Here is a 22,394-nt window from a genome sequence, read left to right as displayed (position 1 = left end):
GAAGGAAACATGCAGCCCACATGAGGGGCACCCCTATAATATAGAGCACTGGTGACAAGAGGGGAGTGTGCTGCTGGGACACATAGGACTCTCCTGCAAAAGGCCACTTCTCTAAAATTGGGAAACTTAACCAACCTTCCAGATAAATAGAAATAAAAACAGCAAGTTAGGCAAAATGAGGCTACAAAGGAACATGTTCAAAATGAAGGAACAAGATAAAACCCAAAAAAAGAACTAAATGAAGTTGAGGTAGGCAATATACCTGAGAAAGAGTTCAGGGTAATATCCAGAATCAAGCACACAGAATAAAAGATAGGAAATATTGAATAGAGCATAAGAGACATATGAGATACTGATAAATGGTCTAACATATGTGTAATTGGATACAGTAAGGTGTGTGGGAGAGAGAGGGGAGGGGGGATTGAGAAGCAATATTTGAAGAAATACTGGTGAGCAATTTTTGAAAATTAAATTATCAAAATACAGATTAAAGAAGGCCTATAAATCCTAAAGAAGATAAATACAAAGAAAACCATACCTAGGAACTAACATCTTACATCTAGTTTTGCTTGATTGATTATTTTCATTACAGATCATATTTTATTACCTCTTTGTATGCCTGATAATCTTGAATTGGATTCTAACATTGTCACTATTACCTTATTGAGTGTTGGATATTTTTGTATTGCTAAACATTTTCTTGAGTTTTGCTCTGGGATACAGTTATTTTATTTGGAAACAGTTTGATACTTTCAGGTCTTGTTTGTATGGTGCATTAGGTGGATCTGGAGTGTAGAGATACTATATTCAGCACCCATGAAATATGAATTTTTCCAGTCCAGATGTGAGAACGGGTACTGATTCCAGCCCTGTGTGTGTGTTAGATAGTTTCCCTCTATTCTTTTTGGATGGTTCTTTCCCCAGTTTTGGATTGTTTCCTTACCGTTATGTGCTTATTAGTACTCTGCCGAATACTCTAGAGGGACTGTACAGATCTCTGGGATTCTCTTTCTATGCAATTATTTCCTCTAATAGTCTATCTTATCAACTCTAGCTGCCTTGTATCCTGGACCATCAGCTTCATCTTCACAACTTAGCTAGGCTGACATGTTCTTCCTCAGTTTCCCCTCCCTGAGCTGTTGTATGGAAACTCTCTCAAAGCAGTAATCTGAGGCATTTGTAAGATTTACCTCATTTGTTTCCCATCTTTCAGGGATCGCTGTCTGATGGGAATCTTTGCATCCCCCTAAATGTTTATGTTGAAACCCTACCCACCCCCCATGTGATGATATTTGGAGATGGGCTTTTGGAAAGTAATTAGGAGAAGGCATGAGAGTGGAGTCCTCTTGAATGACTAGTGCCCTTTTAAGAGTCAAGAGAGAGCTTGTTTCCTTTCTCTGTTCTCTTTCATGTGAGGATACAATGAGAAGTTGATAGTCTGCAACCCAGAAGAGGGCCCTCAGCAGAATCTGACCACACTGGCACCCTGATCTTAGACTTCCAGCCTCCAGAACTGTGAGAAATAAATTTCTGTTGTTTATAAGCCACCCATTTTATGGTACTTTGTTATGGCAGCCCAAGCTGACTAAGACATTGTTCATTATTTGATTGTCTTGAAAAGTGTTGTTTCATGCATTCTTGTCTTGTGTTGTTATTGTCATTGCTTCAGGTAGGAGGGTAAATCCAGTCCCTGTTACTCTGTCTTGTCCAGAAGTGGCTTTAAAAAGTTTTTGACTATTTTTGTAGTCAGTTCTGATATAACATGACATATACATTCCTAAAAATCACCACACTATGCAAAATTATGCAATAAAAACCCATTTTACTCAAGGGAAAATGAGATTATGAGCACAACACCAAAAATTTCTGACATATTAAACAAAAGACAAGAACTAAATAAAAATGGAAGTACAGTTTTTTAACATGTTAAATGACTAATAAATACATAAATACATAAATACTATAGTAAACGTGGCAGTTCACCTTGTGAAAAACCTGAAATTTACTTGTGGAAGGGCATGCCCTTCCTGCCAGCCTGCCCACCTCCCACTCCCACCATGCTGTATTTGTGAGGAAGAGAACAAAAGAGATTTTTAAAAAGTGAAAGAAATTGGAGATTAAAAAGAAAAATAACAAGTCTGGACTGTTCCTTAACTTTCTTCTGAGTGGACAGACATTGATAATCCCAGGGCAATGTGGGAGAGAGACAACAGAAATAACTTAAACCTGTCTTTTTCCGACCTATTCTTTCCCTGTTTTCTGTGCTTGGACTGCAGCTACTTTCTTCCCTACACATTCATTTTAAGACAGCCTTCAGCTCCCTCAGGAGTTTTCAAAATTTCTCTTAGTTCTTAGAATATATGTTTCCCTTTTATAATTTAGAGAAAGGAACCAGCAGCTCATAGTATTTCATCATCGTAGCAGGATTCAGCAAATGTTGTATTATAATTGTTATGTATAATACTTGCAAAGAAAAATCTCTGCTGTATTTGTAGTTATTTCTCCTTTTCATTCTGTATTTTGCTTACTTGCATCTTTCCTCTTTTTTTTGCTTGATTAATCTCGCTAAAGGTCTATTTCTATTATTGATTTTATCAAAGAATCAGCTTATGGCTTTGTTAATTTACTACATTATTTTTGTTGTTATATACGTCACTTACTTATTCTTGTTTCCTTTGGTATTCTCTCTTGCTTTTTAAAATACTTCTAAATTGGATGCTTAACTCATGTGTTTAAACATTCTTATTTTATGACAAATGTGTTTAAATCACTTAATTTCCATTATGATTTCATCTTTAACCCAAGGGTAATTTAGTAATAGGTTATTCAGTTTCTAAATATGTCTTAAAGCTATTCTTAATTATCTGGATAGCTAATTTTAATCAATTTATGGTTGGAAAACCTAGTATGTATAGAATTAATCCTTCAGCACTAGTAGATCTTCCTTTGTAGCCTATCACATTATTTTTATACATATTCTATATGTGCTCAAAAATAATGTGAACTATCCGATGAGTGGATTATTTACACATCTGATGTCTCAACCTGGTTTACTGTATTGTTTAAAATTTTGATATCTATGCCTATCTTTCCTCTGCTTCAACTATTAATTTCTCAGAGATGTACATGTGTAAAATAATCCTCTACATTTGTTGACTTATTAATCTATTCATTTCTGTCAGTTGTTGCTTAAATTTGTCACTCTTTTAGCTAACAAGAACTCTATTTTAATATGCTCTAATTTCTTTTTGGTCTCTCGTCCCTTTATCTGTGCTGTTATGCTATTCTCTGTGCATCAGTTTCTTCATCTGAATGTAATATTTTTTACTAGTTGTTAAGAGTAAACAAGTTAATATTTGTAAAGCACTTAGAATAGTACTTGGCATGTAGTATTACGTGTTTGGTTAGTATAAAAATGGCTAGAGGTGGTCATTGAAACCACAGGCACGGTTGAAATCACTTGAGGAGACAGGATAGTTTGAGAAAATAAGAGGATCAATCATCAAGATTTAAGGAACTCTTCTGTTTAATGGCCAAGTGAGGGATAAACCTTCAAAAGAAACTGAAAAGGAGTACATAAAAAAGTAGGAGGAAATCCAAGAAAGTATATTACCAATGGCATCAAGAGTGAAGAATTAATTAACAGCGCTGCTGAATAAAGATTTGAACAAATCTTTATACTATTTGTGATAAGCAGTATCAATTGAAACAGCTAAATGAGTGGTTTAATGAGTACAGTGGACACTCTGATGCATCTCCCAGACCTCCCTTGAGAAATGAAGGTCTTATTCTGCCAGTTACTGGGAGTGCTGCCAGCAGACATGCCTCAGCTATCAGCCTCCTTGAGGAATTACTTTGGCTAAGGAGATCATCCTTGCCTAAGGTCATGCACCCTTCCTTGGCAAAGCCTGCATCCTACTGGGGAAAACTTCAAAAGTTCATCTTAAAAAAAAAAAAAAAAGGTCATCTTAATTTTAGAGCTCTTTGTGGGATAGTCTAACGCCTTTGTTGAGACTGGGCATCACAACCCAACATCTCCCTCTGCCCAGTTTTGCTCCCTTTTCTTCCCTTCTACAGATACTGATCCCTAATAAACTTCCTGCACACCAAAGTCCATCTCAAGAGTCTGCTTCCCAGGGAACCCAATCTGTGACAATGAGTTTCATTTATTAGAAGTGCTGATGGATATGAGGAGAAGCCAAACTGCAAAGTTAAGAAATGAATGGTGAGAAAATGTAACAAGCCAAGAATAGGCAACTCTTTCAAGTAGTTTTGCTTTCACAGATAGGATGATGATCAGAACCAAGACAGTATTAAGGGTTCACCACTCTGCCCCCTCTTTAGTATGGGAAATATTTGACTGAAAGATAAATGTCAGTTACACACACAGGATTCGACATCGCTAAAATTTACCTTTAACAAAGAGTGAACAGTAGTTAAAAAGTATTACTTTCTGTATCAGAACATCAAGATCTTTCATCAGTACTAGCTGATTAAGGAGTTAGGAGAATGAGTACCCAGCATTTTTCTAAAAACAAAATAAACCGTTTAACTTGGGTACCATACGTCAATCTCCTAAATTTGAGCCAGTTTACATTTTTACTGCCTCTAGCTGATAAAACTGGATCTCCTAAACCACTCCTCCCACAACTTCCTTCTAGTCCCAGCTGAAGCCAGAGACTTAACCTGTTCCTCCGATAAGAGATTTTAACAGCAGGAATCAAGAGACTTCTGCAAAGTTTTTCTCTGGAGATCCAGATAAAGATGCCAAAAAGTTAAGTCTATATGGGGAATTAAACTTTTAGAGAATCAAGTAGTTAACTATATGACAATAAGTAATTTCGAGCGAGGTTTAAGGGTGGGGTGGAGAGAGAGATTAGGTTAAATCTCGAAGCAAACCTTCAAGAAAGGAAAAAAAACCAAGAAACCCTCAGGAAGTAGCAATAATACAGGCGCTTGCCACAGGCAGGCGTCTAAAATTTTCTCACGCCAGGAGTGCATATGGCTTCAAAAGAGCCCGCCGATGTCTTTTAAAGCACTGGCGGGAGAGGAAACTTACACTAGCGGCGAATACAAAGGAAGAAACTTTGCGATTGACCCCGGAAACATTTTATTTTGCGTAGGTATCTGAAGAATTTTCTTTTGCGATTCGTTACTTGATCCGGAAGAAGAGACAGCAAACGTCACCTGCGATTGGATCGCAGCATAAGGGCGGGGCGTTAGCGAGCCATTCACCTTGGCGACCGGATGTGATGATGCCGGAAGCTGCTAGGCTGAGCTTTGCTCTCGCTGGCGGCTTTGGTGGGCGGGGTCGGCCGAGCCCGTCTGGCTTGGTCTTCACCACTGACCCGGCACCGATAGGGGCGGCGCCATTAAGGCCACGCCTCCCTCGCTGATTCCCGGTGACTCTGGAGCGATGTCCTAGGCGCTGAGGAGGCGGAGACTCAGGGTTGTTTTCTCAGAGGTTAGGGACGGACCCGCCCCGTCAGTCTCTTCGACTCTTCCGGTTTCTGGCGGCTGCGCCGCCTCCCTCCGAATCCTGAGGATACGCCCTCTCGAGAGCCCGCCGTCGCTCTCCTTTCAGCTTCTAACCCCTCTGAGCTGCTACGGGGCAACTCCAGCCCTACATTCTCTCGCTCTGGTTCTCGCCACTTGGAGGACCTCGGCCCCGACACTGCCCCCTTTCCTGGATGTACTGGCCCCTCCCACTCCTCTAAAATGTCCAATAACCTACAGAGGGTCTTCCTGAAACCTACAGAGGAAAAGTCAGGCAACGCCTCGCACTGGTAAGTACCGGTTTCGAACCTCCCTCGACATGGCCGCTCCTCGCCCGTCTCTTAGCAGGATGTCGAGTCGGCCGTCGTTTCCTGACGTTCTGCAATTCAGATGCCTTTGATCCCGCTGGGTGAGCACTCCAGGGGAAGTGCGCGGCAGTTTGGCACTTAGAGCCCTTAGAGCACGTCCCTTTCGGAAACGTAAAACCTCTTCAGAGCCTGACGCAGTCAGCCTCTGCCCTGGCTCCGCAGGACTCCAGCGTCTGAAGTTTCATAGGCTGACAGAGTAGATCTCCACGGGAGAGGAAAATCAACATGGCCGGCGCGCCTGTGTGAGCAAAATCTTCTGGAAGATTCTCGCGCACTCGCAGAAAAACACGCAGCAATCCGCGCGGATTAGCAAGTGCAGCTCAGGTGGCGCTGGACCTTCAGGGAAAATAGCTGTAATTTAAGAGAGTGAGAAGGAAAGGACATACTTTTGTGTAATTGATAAGAGTATATGAATATAGAAACTGAAAAATTATTCTGGATAAGGGAATCGATTTTTTTTTAAATTTCGAATAATAGCTTTATTTGAAGATAAAGAAAAGTGAAAATAGAGAAATTATCATGTAAAATTAATCCCTTCGAACAGCATATTTGAAGCAGGTGTAATGAGAATGTCGTCTCGAATTGGATGTATATGTAGAGGAACTACATTTGTCAGGGGGAGATTCTAGTATTTCTTAGACAATTATTTGTAAATTTAGACAATAGTTTATCACTAACTCAGTGGTTTTTTTAAGCTCATATTAATCAAGAAGAAATAAAACTGGAACGAAATTATTAGCTAAGGTAGAATATTTTAAGGTGTACTCTCCATGGTTTGTGGGTATATAATAAGTGGCGAGAAGAAAGTTAACGAGTCCCTGCAGAAGGAAAATGTGAAGAAGAAAGCATGGAAATGGAGATGTAAAAATCATGGAAGAGCATTTATGATTGAAGAAAATCGGGCTCACTAGGTTTAATGCTAGCGTTGCTAGTTACTATTTGTGAGGCCAAGTGACCTGGTTTCCAGTCTGTAAATAAGAGCACCTAGAGGTATTTTAAGGATTAAAAGAATGAATATACTAAAATACTTAATGTAGGAAAAATAGAAAAGCATTATTTAAATGTTAGCTATTATTATTATCGTAAGGATACAACTTTACTTCTGTACAAATTTTAGCCCAGGAAGTAGGTAGTTACAAGTGGATATAAAACCTAATTGTAATAAACACTCTAAAAAAGTATGCATAATATTCTAAAGAGAAATGGTCACCAAAAGTGTTGAGCTAAAACCATATGGAAGAACTGCCAAGAAAGAACCATTGTATTTCAGATCTTAACAAGAGCCAGCTTTTGTGCATGTATGTTTTTTGTTGGCTTCTTTTTGGTGGAAGTTGAGGGGGAAGGCACAGGTAGTGCCCTGTATAGATATGCAAAAATAGAATTAGTCTTTAATGATTGTTCATTTCTTCTATCTTGTTTTAGTACCTGGATATTTGATAACATCTGATTTACCCTAATTTAACACAATTTGTTTCAGGATTGCATTCTTTTTCAATATCAGAAATTAGATAGAGTAAGAACCTTACTTTTTGTGTATTGTGTAATTTAACTCTATTATCCAGTTTCTACTTCTTTTGGCTATCTATATTTTTAAAACATTACAAGTTGAATTCCGTTTTAGTTACATTCATCAGTTATCTGGAGTTCATTAACTTATTGGTTTATGCATTATTTTTATCATTTTTGAATGCATTTATTTCTTCAAATCCTCTAGATTTTAAATCACATACTTCAGACATTTACAAGATGCCTTTCTGAAACTATTTGACATTTACTTTGGTTATTGATTGCATATTTGATTCTATTCTTTTTTATAAGTAACAGTCTGCATGATGTCCAAATATACTTCTGCAAATAGTTGGATTAATGTCATCTATTTAGTTTATTGGAAGCTTCATTTTTTTATATTTCTTATATTTTCTTATATTTTGATGGTACAAAATCATTTTTTTCATAAGTTTAAAATGACTATATGATTTTATTATTTTCTGTAGATACTTGAATTTTTCTTGAGTTACTTCTTTCCTGCTGTAAAGTTTTTCAGTACTGTGATACAGAATGTTTATTGTTTAAAAAGTATCTCTTCATCAGTGCATAAAATGTAAAACCCAAATTTAATCTTATAGTACAAAGGAAAAATCTGGAAGATATTTGTGACAGTAAACATTAAGTTTATTTAGATTTGGACTTCATATGCAAAGAGCAAAGCAGAAGTCAGAATGGTACAGTAGAGTTACAAAGACCTTGGTAGAGTTATAGAGACCTAGGTTCATATTCTAGGTCACCACTTATTATCTGTATCGTTCAAACATTTGGTTAAAAAATGTTCACTGAGTGCCTGCTATGTGACAGACTGTGCTAAATTGAGAGACTGACTAAAGAGTAGGATATGGGCCATGCCCATGAAAAACCTTAAGTCTAGAGGTGGATATGATGTAATACACTTTTTAATAGTGTTATGCACAGGATGATGCTGTGAGGGCATACAGAAAGGGAATTGTAGGAAAGGTTTCTGGAGTGGCTGAGTTGGGGAATGTAAGTCTCAGCTATCCAATTAAAGGTGACTGCAGGCTATGCCCAGGAAGAGGGAATTGATTTAAAAAAAAAAAGCAGCAGTATGACTTATTACTAGTAATAAGTAGGATAAATAGAGAGCTCTTAAGGGTTTGCTGAAAAGATTAGACTTCATCTGTTGGAGAGGCTTCAGAGGATTTTAAGAAAAGAACTGTCATGGTCAGGTGTCGTTTTAGGTAACTGATGGCAGTGTGGATTTGGGGGTGAGGGGTCTGGCATATAAGGATTCTATTTCAGTTGTCCTTTCAGATATTCTGAGAGCCTGCACTAACTAATGTAGAGCAAGGGTTGGATTCAAAGAAATATAGAAAGGAAAATAGGCAGACCTTGTCAGTGAATTGGCATGAAGAAAAGTGGATCAATTATGATGCCAATTTTCTGGGTAGATATTGGTAAATTAATTGAGGTGAGGAATACACCAAGAAAGCAATCAGCGAGATATTTGAATCTGAAACTCAGGCAGGGTCAGAGCTGAAAATAGAGAGTGATAGGCTGTTGGCTTCTATCTGCCTTTGACCCTTTGTTCTTAAATAGGGAGCTAAAATGGGTGTCTTCAGCAGGGGGCTTGGTTTGGTTAGACAGATAATGTTTCATTGTCAGTTTAGTGTGCATTTAGTTTTGTACAGTGTAAGTGTTATTATCTTTGCTTTTGTGATTTTTGTGTGTGTGTGTGCGTGTACGAGAGGGAGAGAGAGAGAGAGAGAGAAAGACACACATACCATATGGCTAACTGAAATCTATTTCTCATTAATCTCTCAAGTTTATTCATGAATTTTTGGGACTCTGTTATATTGGGGTTATGCTAAAATAAATACAAGAAAATGGATGGGATTGCCCAAGAAAGCATGTCTCTGAATAAGTTATTTAATATTACTAAATCTTCGTTTACTCAACTATAAAATAGGAATGGCAATACCTACCTTGTTGGACTGTTTATTAGGGTTAGAGTTAATGACAACTGTTTACAATAACATCTATTATGTATATAATATTATATGGTAAATATTATCATATATATTGTTACATTATGTACTTGTGTATGTTATGTATGTACATAATGTTGAATCAGAGAGAGTAAGATGGAAAAAAGTCTCTTAGTTGAAAATTTTGCAAAATTATCTACGAAATGTTTAGTAACCTGCAAAATTTTTATCATTCCATATCTAATCTGTAAATGCTTCACTCAAAATTAGAATAGTCAAAAATGTCAGAAGTTATATAATATTATAAGTATGTTTAATATATCTTTTATTAAATTTCTCACATTTTCAAAAGATCACTTGATTCATTTACAAGTTCTTGGACACCAATTATATATTTTAGTGGAAGATGATATCTAACATATATTGGGAGCTTATTAAAATCCCAACCAGTTATAGCAAACCTTTACAAATGAAGAAAGATTCAAAGAGGTTAAGTAAATTTACCAAAGTCAATCAACTAATAATTGGAAGAGCCAGGATTAGAAGCCCATAATCTTTCTAATGTATTCCTGTGTTCTCTTTTAAAGCCTTAAACTGTATTAGTTTTCCAGTGTAGTTTCTCAGTTCAAATCCTAGTTGGTTTAAAGTAATTAATATGTTGATTACTCTTCTTTTTAAGTGACTTAACCAGAGCATGGGATGCAAAGTCTGGTTCTAGTTTTAGTTCTAACCTTAGCTAACAGAATATGATCTTTAAGAAAACAGAATCTTTATAGGGTTTTAGTATGTTAAGTGGAAGGTCTCTTCTATAGCTGAAAAAAAAATATATTGATTGAAGAAGTATGAATTTCACCCTGATTTTATCACTTCTTTCCTTAGCATTCTGCATTTCAGTTTAATTTTTAGAACTCATTCCATTTGTTACTAGGAAATCACAGATTTTTTAAAAAATTAGAGCTTGTAGGATTCAATTCAGCTAATATTGTCTACAGTGTGCCAGTCGCTCTATTAGGTGTAGAGAATATAGATATGAATAGGATAACCTACCCTTAAGGAATTTATGGGCTCTGGTAGATTGTATGAATCTCTACTGATATACTGACATAGAAGAAACTATTTTCCTTCCCTTTTTTGGAGGGGAAATGGAGAAGAGAGGAAAAATCCGTGATTAGATTTGAAAAGAGTTTGTGCAATATAAATGTTTTTTATAAAGCGGAAATATAGGGGCCATATAATAAAGTATGTGAATGACGTATCAGAAGCCTGTGTGATTTGTTTAACTAATATGCCAATTAAAATGTGTTTGCCCCATGCAAATAATTAATTATAAAAGCGTGTGTTCTGCTCTGTTGAAGCTTCTAATCTGTTAGCCAGGTGTTACTGACAAATGAAGTACATAAACTAAATGAGACTAAACAATAAAGGTATTGAGACATTTCAATATGTTTGAAATATTTGAAAGAGCTGCCTTATTTTTTATATAATTTTTTGAGGGCCTACTGTGCTTGGTATTGGAAGAACAGTTACAGAATAAATGATATAGTCTCTGACCATAAGGGGTTTCAATCTCACTGAGAAAAAAAAATACTTTACTCATTTTTTAAAATTAGCTAATAGATCAAAGGCCATATAGAAGGCATTATATAACTCATTATATATAATGCTATATATAGCATTAGTGGCACCAATGAGAGTGCTTTAGGGATTCCAAGTTGGAAGAAATTAATATGAGTTTGAGTGACTAGCAGATATTTCATGGAGAAGATAGATTGATCCTCAATTTATAACTATGTTTTAAATTGTTAGAGAAGAAAAAAAAAAACTTAAAGAATACTTAGAGTAAATAATGTACATGAGACAATCCAGAATAGTAGAGACCTTTCTGGTAAGACCAGAGATTTTATGCTGAGACGTTCTAGGCAGTACTGTTGTAGAGATTGGTTGGGGCTAGATTGTAGATGATTTTCATGTCAGGCTGAATTGGCAATGATGAATTACTGAAACTTTGAGCAAGGAGGTAACAGGATGAAAACAATGATTTAGTCTGCCAGAGATACATAATAATAATGGCCACAGTCAGAAAAACTAGTTTAAAAGTCAGAGCCAAACATAGGGATGAGATAATGAGGACTAGATACAAGGTGATGCAGGTCTGATCTAGGAAGTAGAAGTGGCAAAGGTGAAGAAAGAGAATATGAGTAAGAGCTGTAAAAAAGAAAAAAAAAACTTTATAGACTTGGTGATTCATTCAGTATACATTTATTGAATGTTTATCCTTTGTAAGCATCTATACAAAGTACTGTGGGTGAATTAAAGGTGAATAAAGAGGGTGGTAAAGATAGAGATTACTAGGTGATTTAAGACCTAAGTGACCTGGAAAACAGTAGTGCTGACACATGACTGGATGGTAAGATAGAGTAGTAGTTTTCAGTACAGAGTAATTTTAACTTTAAAGTAATGGTATTAAAAGTGAAAATGTTTGGTCAGACATCACAAATATGGAATTGAGGTCAACATTAGGGGATAGAATAAAAGGATATAACATGAGAGTCATTATTGCAGAGGAGATAGTTGAAGGTAATAGTTGAAGGTTTGAACTGTTACCTTGGTGCAGTCTTTAAGGAAGAATGCCTTTTTTAAATTTTATTTTTTTATTGAAGTATGGTTGATTTACAAAGGAAGAATGTGTTAAAGGAAAAACAGGGTCAAGAACTGTACTTTGGGGAGAAGTCATAGTTGGATACTTAAAATGCAGAAAATGAATAAGAAAGGGAACATTGAGAAAGACAAGAAATATTGTACACAATGGAAATCGTGGTAGGAAGAGGTTCAAGATGGAGGGATAATTAGCTACCAGTGTTAATTTCAGCAGAGAGCACCTAGGGAATGAGTATAAAGCCAGATTTAACTGTGAGGACATATTTTGTAATCTTTGAGAATAAGGTGTCGTAGAATAATGGGAAAGAAAATAGATTGCAGAAGACAGTGGGCTTCAAGACAACTTTTTGGCATATCAGTGACAGGAAGTTGGTAGGTGGTCCTAATTATGGTTCATTAACACCATCTACCAACTTTCTGTCACTGAACTTGGTACCCACGTCCCAATCTTCTCTCTAATCCTACATGACTTTAGCATCTGTATGGATAACCTCTTTGTCACCTGGTCTTTCAGTACAAAGATCTTTTTCCTCAGTTTTTTCTCCATTCTATCACCAGCTATCCAATTCTGTAGTTCTTGTTATCAGATGAAATTGCTGCATCTACAAAATTCTTGATTTAGGCATCCTGCTTTCCAAACACCAGTTCCTATATTTTAGCTTAGTTGTTTAAGTATTCCCACTCTGACTGTTCTTTATCTGGCCCTCAGTCCATTCCCTTTATTTTCTCCCTATACATTAGCCTTTTATGTTCTCATTTCCTTCCCATCTAGTATAGATTCTGCATTTCATCATCTGATAATTTTTTTCAGTACCCTAAAATCTTTTGCTCCTCTTTGATTTTTGTTATACCCTTCTGAAGCCACCCCAATCTTGGATGAACTCAGTGATTTACTTTCTCTGCCTATACCTAGTGAAACAAGGAGGCTCTCATGAGCACAGGTTGGTATTACTATGAATTCATGATCATTACCTATCTCCCTGGGCCATCAACACTGCCTGATGACTGATATTTTCTGAGGTCAGCTTATTTTTTCACAAAGACTGTTTCAAATCTTTTTGATTGTCCTCAAATCTCTCCCTGTTCTTTCTCTTCTTAGCAAATGATGTCATGTCCTTATTTCATAGTGCAAGTAAAAGCCACTAGATCAGAATTACCTCAACCTTCTAATGCCAAAGCTTTAAACTTACCTGCAAATGCATCTAACCTCTCTTCCAGTTCTGATGAAAAGAGACACTTCTCCAGCTCTCTGTAAGGTTCAGTCCCTTCAACTGTCTTATGGTCTCAATTTCCTACCTCCTTTTCAAACTTTACATTATTAATTACCCCTCTTTCTCCTTTATTACCAGTCTCTTCCTTTCATTGGCTCACATGAGTATTTATGCTCTAGTTCACCTAACATTAAAAAAAAAAAGAAGAAAAGATCTTTTTTTTTGACCCCATTTAATTTCCAGCTGCTTGCCAGTTTTTCTCTTCCTCTTACAGTCAAAGTTCATAAAAGAGTTGTCTGTCCTTGCTGTCTTCATATTCTTTCTTCATATTCACTCCTACCAACTTCTTTCCCCCCCAAACTGCTCTTTTAAAGCCATCAATGATCCTCATGCCATTAATTCCAGTATACATTTTTAACCTGCATCCTACTTAGCCTCTCAGAAACTTTCAATAGAATTGCCCAATTTTTTTGAAATTCTCTCTTCCTTTGGCTTCCATTGCACCAGAATCTCTTGGTTTTCTTTCTACCACTCAAAGAAGGTGGGAAGCTGATGAAATGTTTTAAGCAAGGAAGGGCTAGCGTTAGAGTGCTGAGTAATTTGAAGCGGAGATGGTAGACTGAGGAAAAGACCAGTTATGAAGCTACCATAATAGACCAAGCCAGAGATGGACTAGAGTGAGAACAATTGATTTGGAAACGATTGAATAGATCAAGAGAAATTTAGGAGTTAATATCAACAGGATTTTGTGATAGGTTGAATACAGATGATAAGAAAGCTAGAATTACTTGTGCAGATTTAGGCATCTAAGATAGTTTGGATGCCATTTACTGAAGGAAAAACACTGGAAAAGACCATGTTGAGTTTTAGGTGCATTTGAGGTTCTGAATGGAAATGTCAAGAGGGAAGTTGGACATATAAGCCTGAATCTCAAAAGAGCTAAGATATAACTATTTGAATTGTTGATAAATAAATGGTAATTCAATTGAAGTCATGCATATAAAATAAATCATCTGGGGGAAAGCTTACAGAGTAAGAAGAGAAGAATTTACTCTAAGCTTTGGTGAATTCCAACATTTTAAGGTTGATTCAAGCAGGATGAGTTGGCAAAGAAGACTGAGGAGTCACTACAGGGATAGAAGTATGTCATATCTAGGAAACCTTGGGAAGGAAATGTTTAAAGAAAAGGAGTGAGCATTTTTGTACTCTTCCAAATACATCATTTATCTCAATAAAAATTGCCTATTTACATGTCCATGTACCTAGCATTTTAAGTTCTTTTAGGGATTGTGGGTTGAACTAGCTTACAGGCTAGCAAACATTTTCTGTAAAGGACCAGATAGTAAATATTTAGGCTTTATAGGCCATGTGATCTTTGCTGCAACTACTTAACTCTGTTGTTGCAGCAGAAAGCAGCCATGTACAATACATCAAAAATGGGTGTGACTGTGTACTAATAAAACTTTATTTATGGATACAGAGTTTTGAAACAATTTTCATATATCACAAAATGTTATTTTTGTGATTTTTAAAAATTAAAATATAAAGACCATTCTTAGCTTGTGTACTATACAAAAACAGGGAGGGGGCCAGACTTGGCCCCAGGCTGTAGCTTACTGAGCTACATAACTGAGTCTGGTGCCTAAACCATAACAGACACTCAGTAAATTTTGGTTTAATAAATTAAGTTCTGATCCAGTTTTTATTTGCTTTTTGGGGGATAGGGAGAAGGTGAAGGTGGGTTTTCTTCTTCAAGCTGTCAAAGCAAGAATTCATACTTTTCTTTATGTTCATACTTCTTTAGAGATTAACTTTTAATTTATTGAAAGTAAATATAACATTTTGAAGTGCTATCAAAGGGCCAGAAAACTTTTAAATATTTATAAGGATATAATTATGTTATTTGGGGTTGCAGAAAGGTAAAACTGAATCCAGTGCTTCCTAGGATACATAGAATTTTTGGCTTTGATTTGTATTAATACCTGAGGCTTTAAAAACACCTATAGGCAGTAAAACACACCTTTACACTACTGAGAATTCTAATTATTATTATTTTTCATTCTTAAATTTTTTTCATTTAATCTTAGTCATGTAAGGCCATATTGGGTCTAAAGGACATGGACTCTGTACCCATATTGCTGGAATTTAGTATGAGAGAGAATATGTAGACCAGTGGAAAAAAAACATTAATATATGATGACAACTTGTGATATGTACCATGAAGGAAATTAACAGATGTAATATTATTACCTGTGAAGGAAGAGCAAGGGTAGTTAAGATGGCCAGAGAATGTATCTTCTGGGAAGTATCATTTATGTTGAGAGTTGAGTATATGGGTAGGTGAAGAATAACTAAGTAGCATGTGTAGTCACCCTGAGTCCCATGAGGGTTTAGTATTTTCCAAGAACTGAAGGATGGTTTCGGGTATGTATAACTTGAGATGTCTGCATTTAAGTAATCTACAAATAATTGATTATACAAACAGATACAGATTATATTGGATTTTTTAAAAAAAATTCAGACAATCTGTACTAAGTAATAGCTGATAACTACTAATAGAATCAAAGTAGGCTAAGTTAAAAAAATTATTGACTTTCAGTGTATGCCACATTCACTGAAAACCATTCAGCTGAAATGATGTTGCTATTATAAATATGGGTTGACCGACAATTGGAACTAATATGAGTAATTGCCATACCAAGAGCTGTTTAACACCAAACATCAAACATGCTGGAACAATAAATCAAAGAAGAAACTGGTTCCTACATGAGTAACTCAGTTTAGTCTCCAGAAATGTGGCAAACTAAGGTATCATCTTAAGAGATGCCTTAAGCACAAGAATGGCTGACAGTAGAACTTGTCATTATCAGTGGGAAGAATACAGAACAGATTGGGTAGGAGGAGAAAACAGCGAGGGAAATAGAATAAGCATACACGGAGGTAAAATAAGAATCCTGGTCAATAATAGTAAAGGAGAAGGACTAGAGGAAAGAATTTAAGGAAAAGAAGGAAGGATGCTAATAGTTTAAGAGGAGCATATTCTAGTAGCTGAAATTTTATATAGGGTAAAACTTAGAAAAGTCTACTTTTAGGAATAAATGCTGATATCTTATACCCGTTGCCTAATCATGTGAGGAGATCTAAATCAAAGCTGACCATATCTTTGATTATCTATTCTACTTCTTCAAAATCTTTCTTTTGCAGTATTTCACTTTGAAAACTCAAAGTGACAAATTACATACTTACGTTATTATATTTTATAAATTTTTATTTTTAAAACATAGTATTTGCAAATACTTGTTTTTAAATAAAATGTATATACCGTGTAGTATGTTGTATTTATTTACGCAATGTTCTTTTAAGTGTTTCAGGCTGCATGTACCAAGTAGTTCAGACGATTGGCTCGGATGGAAAAAATCTTCTGCAATTACTTCCAATTCCTAATTCCTCTGGAAATCTTATACCACTAGTTCAATCTACAGTCATGTCTGATGCTTTGAAAGGGAATACAGGAAATCCAGTTCAAGTTACTTTTCAGACTCAGATTTCCAGCTCTTCCACAAGTGCATCAGTTCAATTGCCCATTTTTCAGCCAGCCAGTTCTTCAAACTATTTTCTTACAAGAACAGTAGACACAGCAGAAAAAGTTAGAGTTACTTCTGTGGGAACTGAAAATTTTACCTCATCAGTTTCTAAAGTTCAGAGTCATGGTGTGAAAATTGATGGACTCACCATGCAAACGTTTGCTGTTTCTCCCTCCTCAACACAAAATGATTCATCTTATATTTTAGTAAATACCCAGAGTCTTCCAATGACTGTGAAGTCTCCGGTTTTGCCTTCTGGGCATCATTTACAGATTCCAGCCCATGCTGAAGTGAAATCTGTACCAGCGTCTTCATTGCCTCCTTCAGTTCGGCAAAAGATACTTGCAACTGCAACCACAAGTACCTCAGGAACAGTTGAGGCCTCCCAAATACCAACTGTTATTTATGTATCTCCTGTAAATACAGTGAAAAATGTAGTTACCAAGAACTTTCAAAACATTTACCCAAAACGTGTTACAGAAATAGCAAAGCCAATGATACTAAATACCACACAGATTCCAATGAATGTTGCTAAAGAGACACAATTAAAAGGTGGTCAGCATTCTCAAGCTGCTCCAGTGAAATGGATTTTTCAAGAAAATCTACAGCCTTGCACTCCATCTCTTGTTCCTGTTAAATCTTCAAATAATGTGGCTTCAAAGATTTTAAAAACTTTTGTAGATAGGAAAAGTTTGGGAGATAATACTGTGAATATGCCACCATTGAGTACCATCAGTCCTGGTGGGACACAATCCAAAAGTATGCCTATTAAAGATAATGCTTTGGTTATGTTTAATGGGAAAGTCTATCTATTGGCTAAAAAGGGGACAGATGTTTTGCCATCACAAATTGACCAAGAGAATTCTGTTTCTCCTGATATTCCACCAAGAAAAGATACATCACAGATAGTAAGTTCAAGTCCAGTCACAGAAATATCCAGAGAGGTTGTAAATATTGTTTTGGCTAAAAGTAAATCTTCCCAGATGGAGACAAAATCACTTTCAAATACCCAGCTTGCTTCCATGGCCAATCTAAGTGCAGAGAAGAATAAGAAAGTGGAGAAACCATCTCTTTCTACCCCAAACCCACATAGTATGAACCAATCCATTAACTACTTAAAGCAGAGTAAGACTTTATTCTCAAAGCCAGACTTTCCAGATGGATTTAGTACAGGACAAAATTCCCCCAGAAAAGGAAATATCATCCACAGCATAGAGAAAATAAGTTCCTCTGTTGATGCAACAACTGTTACTTCACAACAGTGTGTTTTCAGAGACCAAGAACCAAAGGTAATTTTCCCATGTTAGGGTGTTCTTTTTATCTATGTATATGGAAAATTTTTCTTTCTTAATTCTCAAAGTTAGTTATCTGTGATACCTCTCTGTCCCTCCTCTCCCATCCTCCTCTTCATCACACACATACCATATGCACATGAATGCTTAATTAAGTCAAAGCTTTCATCTGAAGGAAATGTTTGAGGAGTGTAATAGAGCTGAAGCAGTATTTTTCTCTAGAATCGTTTGGCATGCCAAGTCTTCAAAGCAAAATTAAACAAACAAATCACAGAGCAACAAGACTTAGAAGAGTTGGAGAAGGATAATGTGAATTCAAAGCTCAGTAAAATTGTGTGTGTGTGTAGATATATATATATATATATATATAGATATAGATATAGATATAGATATACATACATACATATATTTGTATACATAAATACATATACATGCATACATATATACTTAAGAGCTTACATTTAGTATATGAAGAGATTAATATTATGCACAGAGCAGAGCTGGGATTTGTTTGTTTGTTTTGTGGTGGTAGGGAGATATCTGGCAACTTTTTTAGGTAGATGGTAGAAGGGGCAGGATATGGCTAATTAATACCTTTCAGTCATTTGTGGAAAAAGAATTTATCAACATCTTGATTGGGTTGTTTGGTTGTTTTTTGTTTTTTTAGTATACAAGTCTCCTGTTCCTCTTTTTAGCCCTTCTTTCTGACTCATTCAATTACTCAACATATCCACATAGTTATCCTTCTGTTCTACTTAAGATATGTGTATGTGTAATCACTAAATATTTGTACCCACCTTTTCCTTCTTAGAGGTCTACTTAATAAATATTCAGTATTTCTCCCCTTCAGTACAGAATTCAATGAACTCCAGAGATGTAAGGAGGTAAATTCTGATTTAAGTAAAAGATTGATTAAAGCTATGAGTTTTCCAAAAGATGACAATTTCCAACATAATGTTATATTGATTATTTTTAACTTATCATTAGTCTGTATTCTCATTTCATTTGTTTGAGAATTAACTACCTGTTACTTTCCTAGTACAAGAAAGTAAAATTGTAGGAGAACATTTTGGTTTTGCTCAGTTAAGTTCAGCTTTTTAAGTGTGGGTGGTAAGGCAAGAGTAATACAATCCAATCATTTAGGACTTTAAAGCATAGCAATTTAAGTAAGATGAGGTAATCACTTAGTTGCTAGTCCGATAAAATAGCTTAAGTAATTGGCAGTATTGTTTGTGTGTTTTCTTTTCCTATTTCCAGATCCAGAATGAGATGGCATCAACATTAGAAAAAGTTACTCAAGAAAGAAATGACAAGAACAATTCCCAAGGAAGAAGCAGTAAGGCCTCATATCTGAACAATGATGCTGAACTTAGAAAGATATTTGGTCTCACTAAAGATTTGAGAGTGTGCCTTACTCGGATTCCTCACCATTTGGGCTCTGGAGGAGGTTTTGGTTCCTTTAGCTGTTTGGTGAAAAGTGATACTTACAAAGAGACAGAGTTTATAGTGAAGGAGGAAGGCAGAAAACAGGTAATAGATTTTAAAGTGTCCTTTGTAGGTACTCCAAAGATATATGAATGTATTAATTTTCTTGATTTTTTTTTAGTCTTGTGCATTAATATGAATGATAGTTGTTACCAAATTTGCATATATATGTATTATACTAAAACAATGTTAAGAAGAACCATATATGCACAGGTAAAAATGCATCCCCAGTTAATTAAAAATGTTGCTTTAGGGAATTCCCTACCAGTCCAGTGGTTAGGACTCCAAGCTCTCACTGCTGAGGGTCCCAGTTCAATTCCTGGTCAGGGAACTAAGATCCTGCAAGCCACATGGCACGCCCAAAAAAAATAAAAAAGAAAAAGAAAAGAAAAGAAATGACAGAAATGCAGGGAAAATATAAGCATGCAGATACTCACTGCAGTATTACTTTAATTTAAACATCTTAAGAAATCTACACAATAATGATGAAAATAAAATCTCTATAACTTTGCTTACTGTCATTCTACTTATAAATATTTCATTATTGTATAATATCCTGAACTTCAGATATGAAACCAGTCAACCTTTCTCAGTGATAATCTTCCCTATGTGCCTACTCTGCAGAGGAAAAATAAATAAATTCTATTTCTTATGCTCTTCACAAATGGTTGTTAGGTTTTCATAGTAGATCAATATAGCTTCTAATATTTGACTTAAGCAGGAATATGTGAATTATATTTTGTTGAGTTGAATTTAATGGCTAAATATTTGTATCTGCAAACTTTGTTAAATTCGAGATCACACTATTCAGCAATAATATTTTGTTTTTCTTTTGGAATCTTACTCAACATTGCAACAGGGTTTTGATAAGAAAAGAAAAGCAAAAACCAATAAGAAGATGGATCACACAAAGAAGAGAAGAACTGAGAGTGTTTATAACACAACTGTAAATGGAGGAACTAATGTCACCAGTTCCCAACTCGTTAGCAGTATTTTACCAACTTCAAATGTATCACACCATAACATTCTCAGAGGCCGCAACAAAACCAGGGAAGAAAAGAGATCTGAGGTAGAACACTGTACCCATGGGAACCAAGAGAAAGGCACATTGAGTTCAAATACAGCTTTTGAGCAAAGCCATTCCTTCAATAAAAATTATACTGAAGATATTTTCCCCATGACACCACCAGAGTTAGAAGAAACCATTAGAGATGAAAAAATAAGAAGACTTAAGCAGGTGCTGAGAGAAAAAGAAGCAGCTCTTGAAGAAATGCGTAAGAAGATGCACCAAAAATAATACAATGTTGCTATACGTAAAGACTTCAGTGAAATAGCTGTGTTTTTTCATATACTTTAGCACTGAGTTAATTATAGATGCATTCTGAAAGTGTCTTTGAATATGAAACTTGTCTTTTCATCAGTTGATTATAAAATTTTATTTAAGGAATACAGAAAAGGTTGATTATATGACTTTTGTGAATAATCTCATGGGGTATCTGAATCTTTGTCTAGATACCTTTTTTTGGAAGGAAAAGTTTTCTATTTTTCTATTACTTTAACTTGAATTCCCCAAGTTTGAATATTTGTTATTGTTTGTACATTTAGCTAAATTGCTCAGATGTTATTCCAACAATAGGTAATTATTGTGTACTTTTTAAATTATACAATCAAACAGAGGAAATCAGCTCTAAACTTAGCTTTTCCAATGGGCTTGTATATGTATATGTCTCTTTACCCATAACATGATACATTCTACTCACCATTGTTGTAAGTTTTTTAAAAATTTCATGAAAGAAAATGTATTATAGCAGCATTATTTAAAAATTCAAACATTTCTCAAGAGTGAGGGACATTTGTTTTGTAACTTTTACAAAATAGTTTCATACAATACAAAATGGGTTTTAGAATTCAGGCTATATAGCGTATTGTTTGCTTAAAGTGATATGTTATTATTCCTAGGCAAATGCTTCCCTTTTTTGGTGGGGTGGGGGAATATGTACATATGTGACTTGGATTGTGTGAAAAGTAAATCTGAACATGGCCACATTAAAAACTTTTTAAAATTGTAAAGTGTAGTTTTTCATAATAGAGGCAGACATTTTCCTATCTGGTTATCTTTGATTTGGCGAGTTGGAGAATGGTGTAAAGATGGGGATTAAGGGGGAGGAAAAGGTTATTTTTTAAAAATGATTAACAAATTCCTGGAAGTAGAGTCAAATAAAACCTGGACCTTGGCAACAAAATAGAAAACAGTAAGTCAAAAAATACTGAGAGGGAGTAGAACAAATGCAAACTGAGCATCAGCTAGATTCTCTTGCCTTTTTGGGTTTTTGTAACAGCTTTGTTAAGATAATTTGTATATCATAAAGTTCACCCTTTTGAAGTGTACAACTCGGTGGTTATATTCACAGAGTTGTGCAACCATCAACATGATCTAATTTTAGAACATTTTCATTACCCCCAAAAAACCTCCTACCCATTAGCAGTCACTCCCCAGACCCTCCTTTCCCCAGCCCTTGGCAACCACCAACACTTTCTGTCTCTATAAATTTGCCTGTTTGGGATATTCATATGCATGGAATGAATCATTCAATATATGTCCCTTTGTGACTGGTTTCTTTCACTTAGCTTAATGTTTTCAAGTTTCATCTGTGTTGTGGCGTGTATTAGTACTTAATTCTTTTTTTAATTGCTGAGTAATATTCCACTGTATGGATATAACACACTTTGTTTATCATTCATTTGTTTATGGACATTTGGGTTGTGTACACATTTGGCTACTAGGATGTTATGTTGCTGTGTT

The 22,394-nt window shown here is 35.6% G+C and overlaps 1 protein-coding gene across 2 annotated transcripts; it reads left to right on the top strand.

Moving 5' to 3' along the window:
• Positions 1-5,389: 5,389 nt before the first annotated feature.
• LRIF1 (ligand dependent nuclear receptor interacting factor 1) lies at positions 5,390-21,163 on the top strand. 2 transcript variants are annotated; one of them, XM_068540470.1, is made up of 4 exons: positions 5,476-5,786; positions 16,594-18,103; positions 19,364-19,636; positions 20,451-21,163. In XM_068540470.1, exons 1-4 carry the CDS (start codon positions 5,719-5,721, stop codon positions 20,886-20,888), a joined length of 2,289 nt encoding a protein of 762 aa, XP_068396571.1. In that variant the 5' UTR covers positions 5,476-5,718; the 3' UTR covers positions 20,889-21,163. The 2 variants fall into 2 exon arrangements, with proteins under 2 accessions (XP_068396572.1, XP_068396571.1); XM_068540471.1 differs by lacking the exon at positions 16,594-18,103 and having other exon boundaries at positions 5,390-5,786; positions 20,451-21,159.
• Positions 21,164-22,394: the final 1,231 nt, after the last annotated feature.

This window comes from Eschrichtius robustus, chromosome 3 (genome assembly GCF_028021215.1).
Source record: "Eschrichtius robustus isolate mEscRob2 chromosome 3, mEscRob2.pri, whole genome shotgun sequence".
Lineage (NCBI taxonomy): Eukaryota > Metazoa > Chordata > Mammalia > Artiodactyla > Eschrichtiidae > Eschrichtius > Eschrichtius robustus.
The sequence above is the reverse complement of the archived record's forward strand: the minus strand, read 5'-3'. Positions and strand labels throughout refer to the sequence as shown.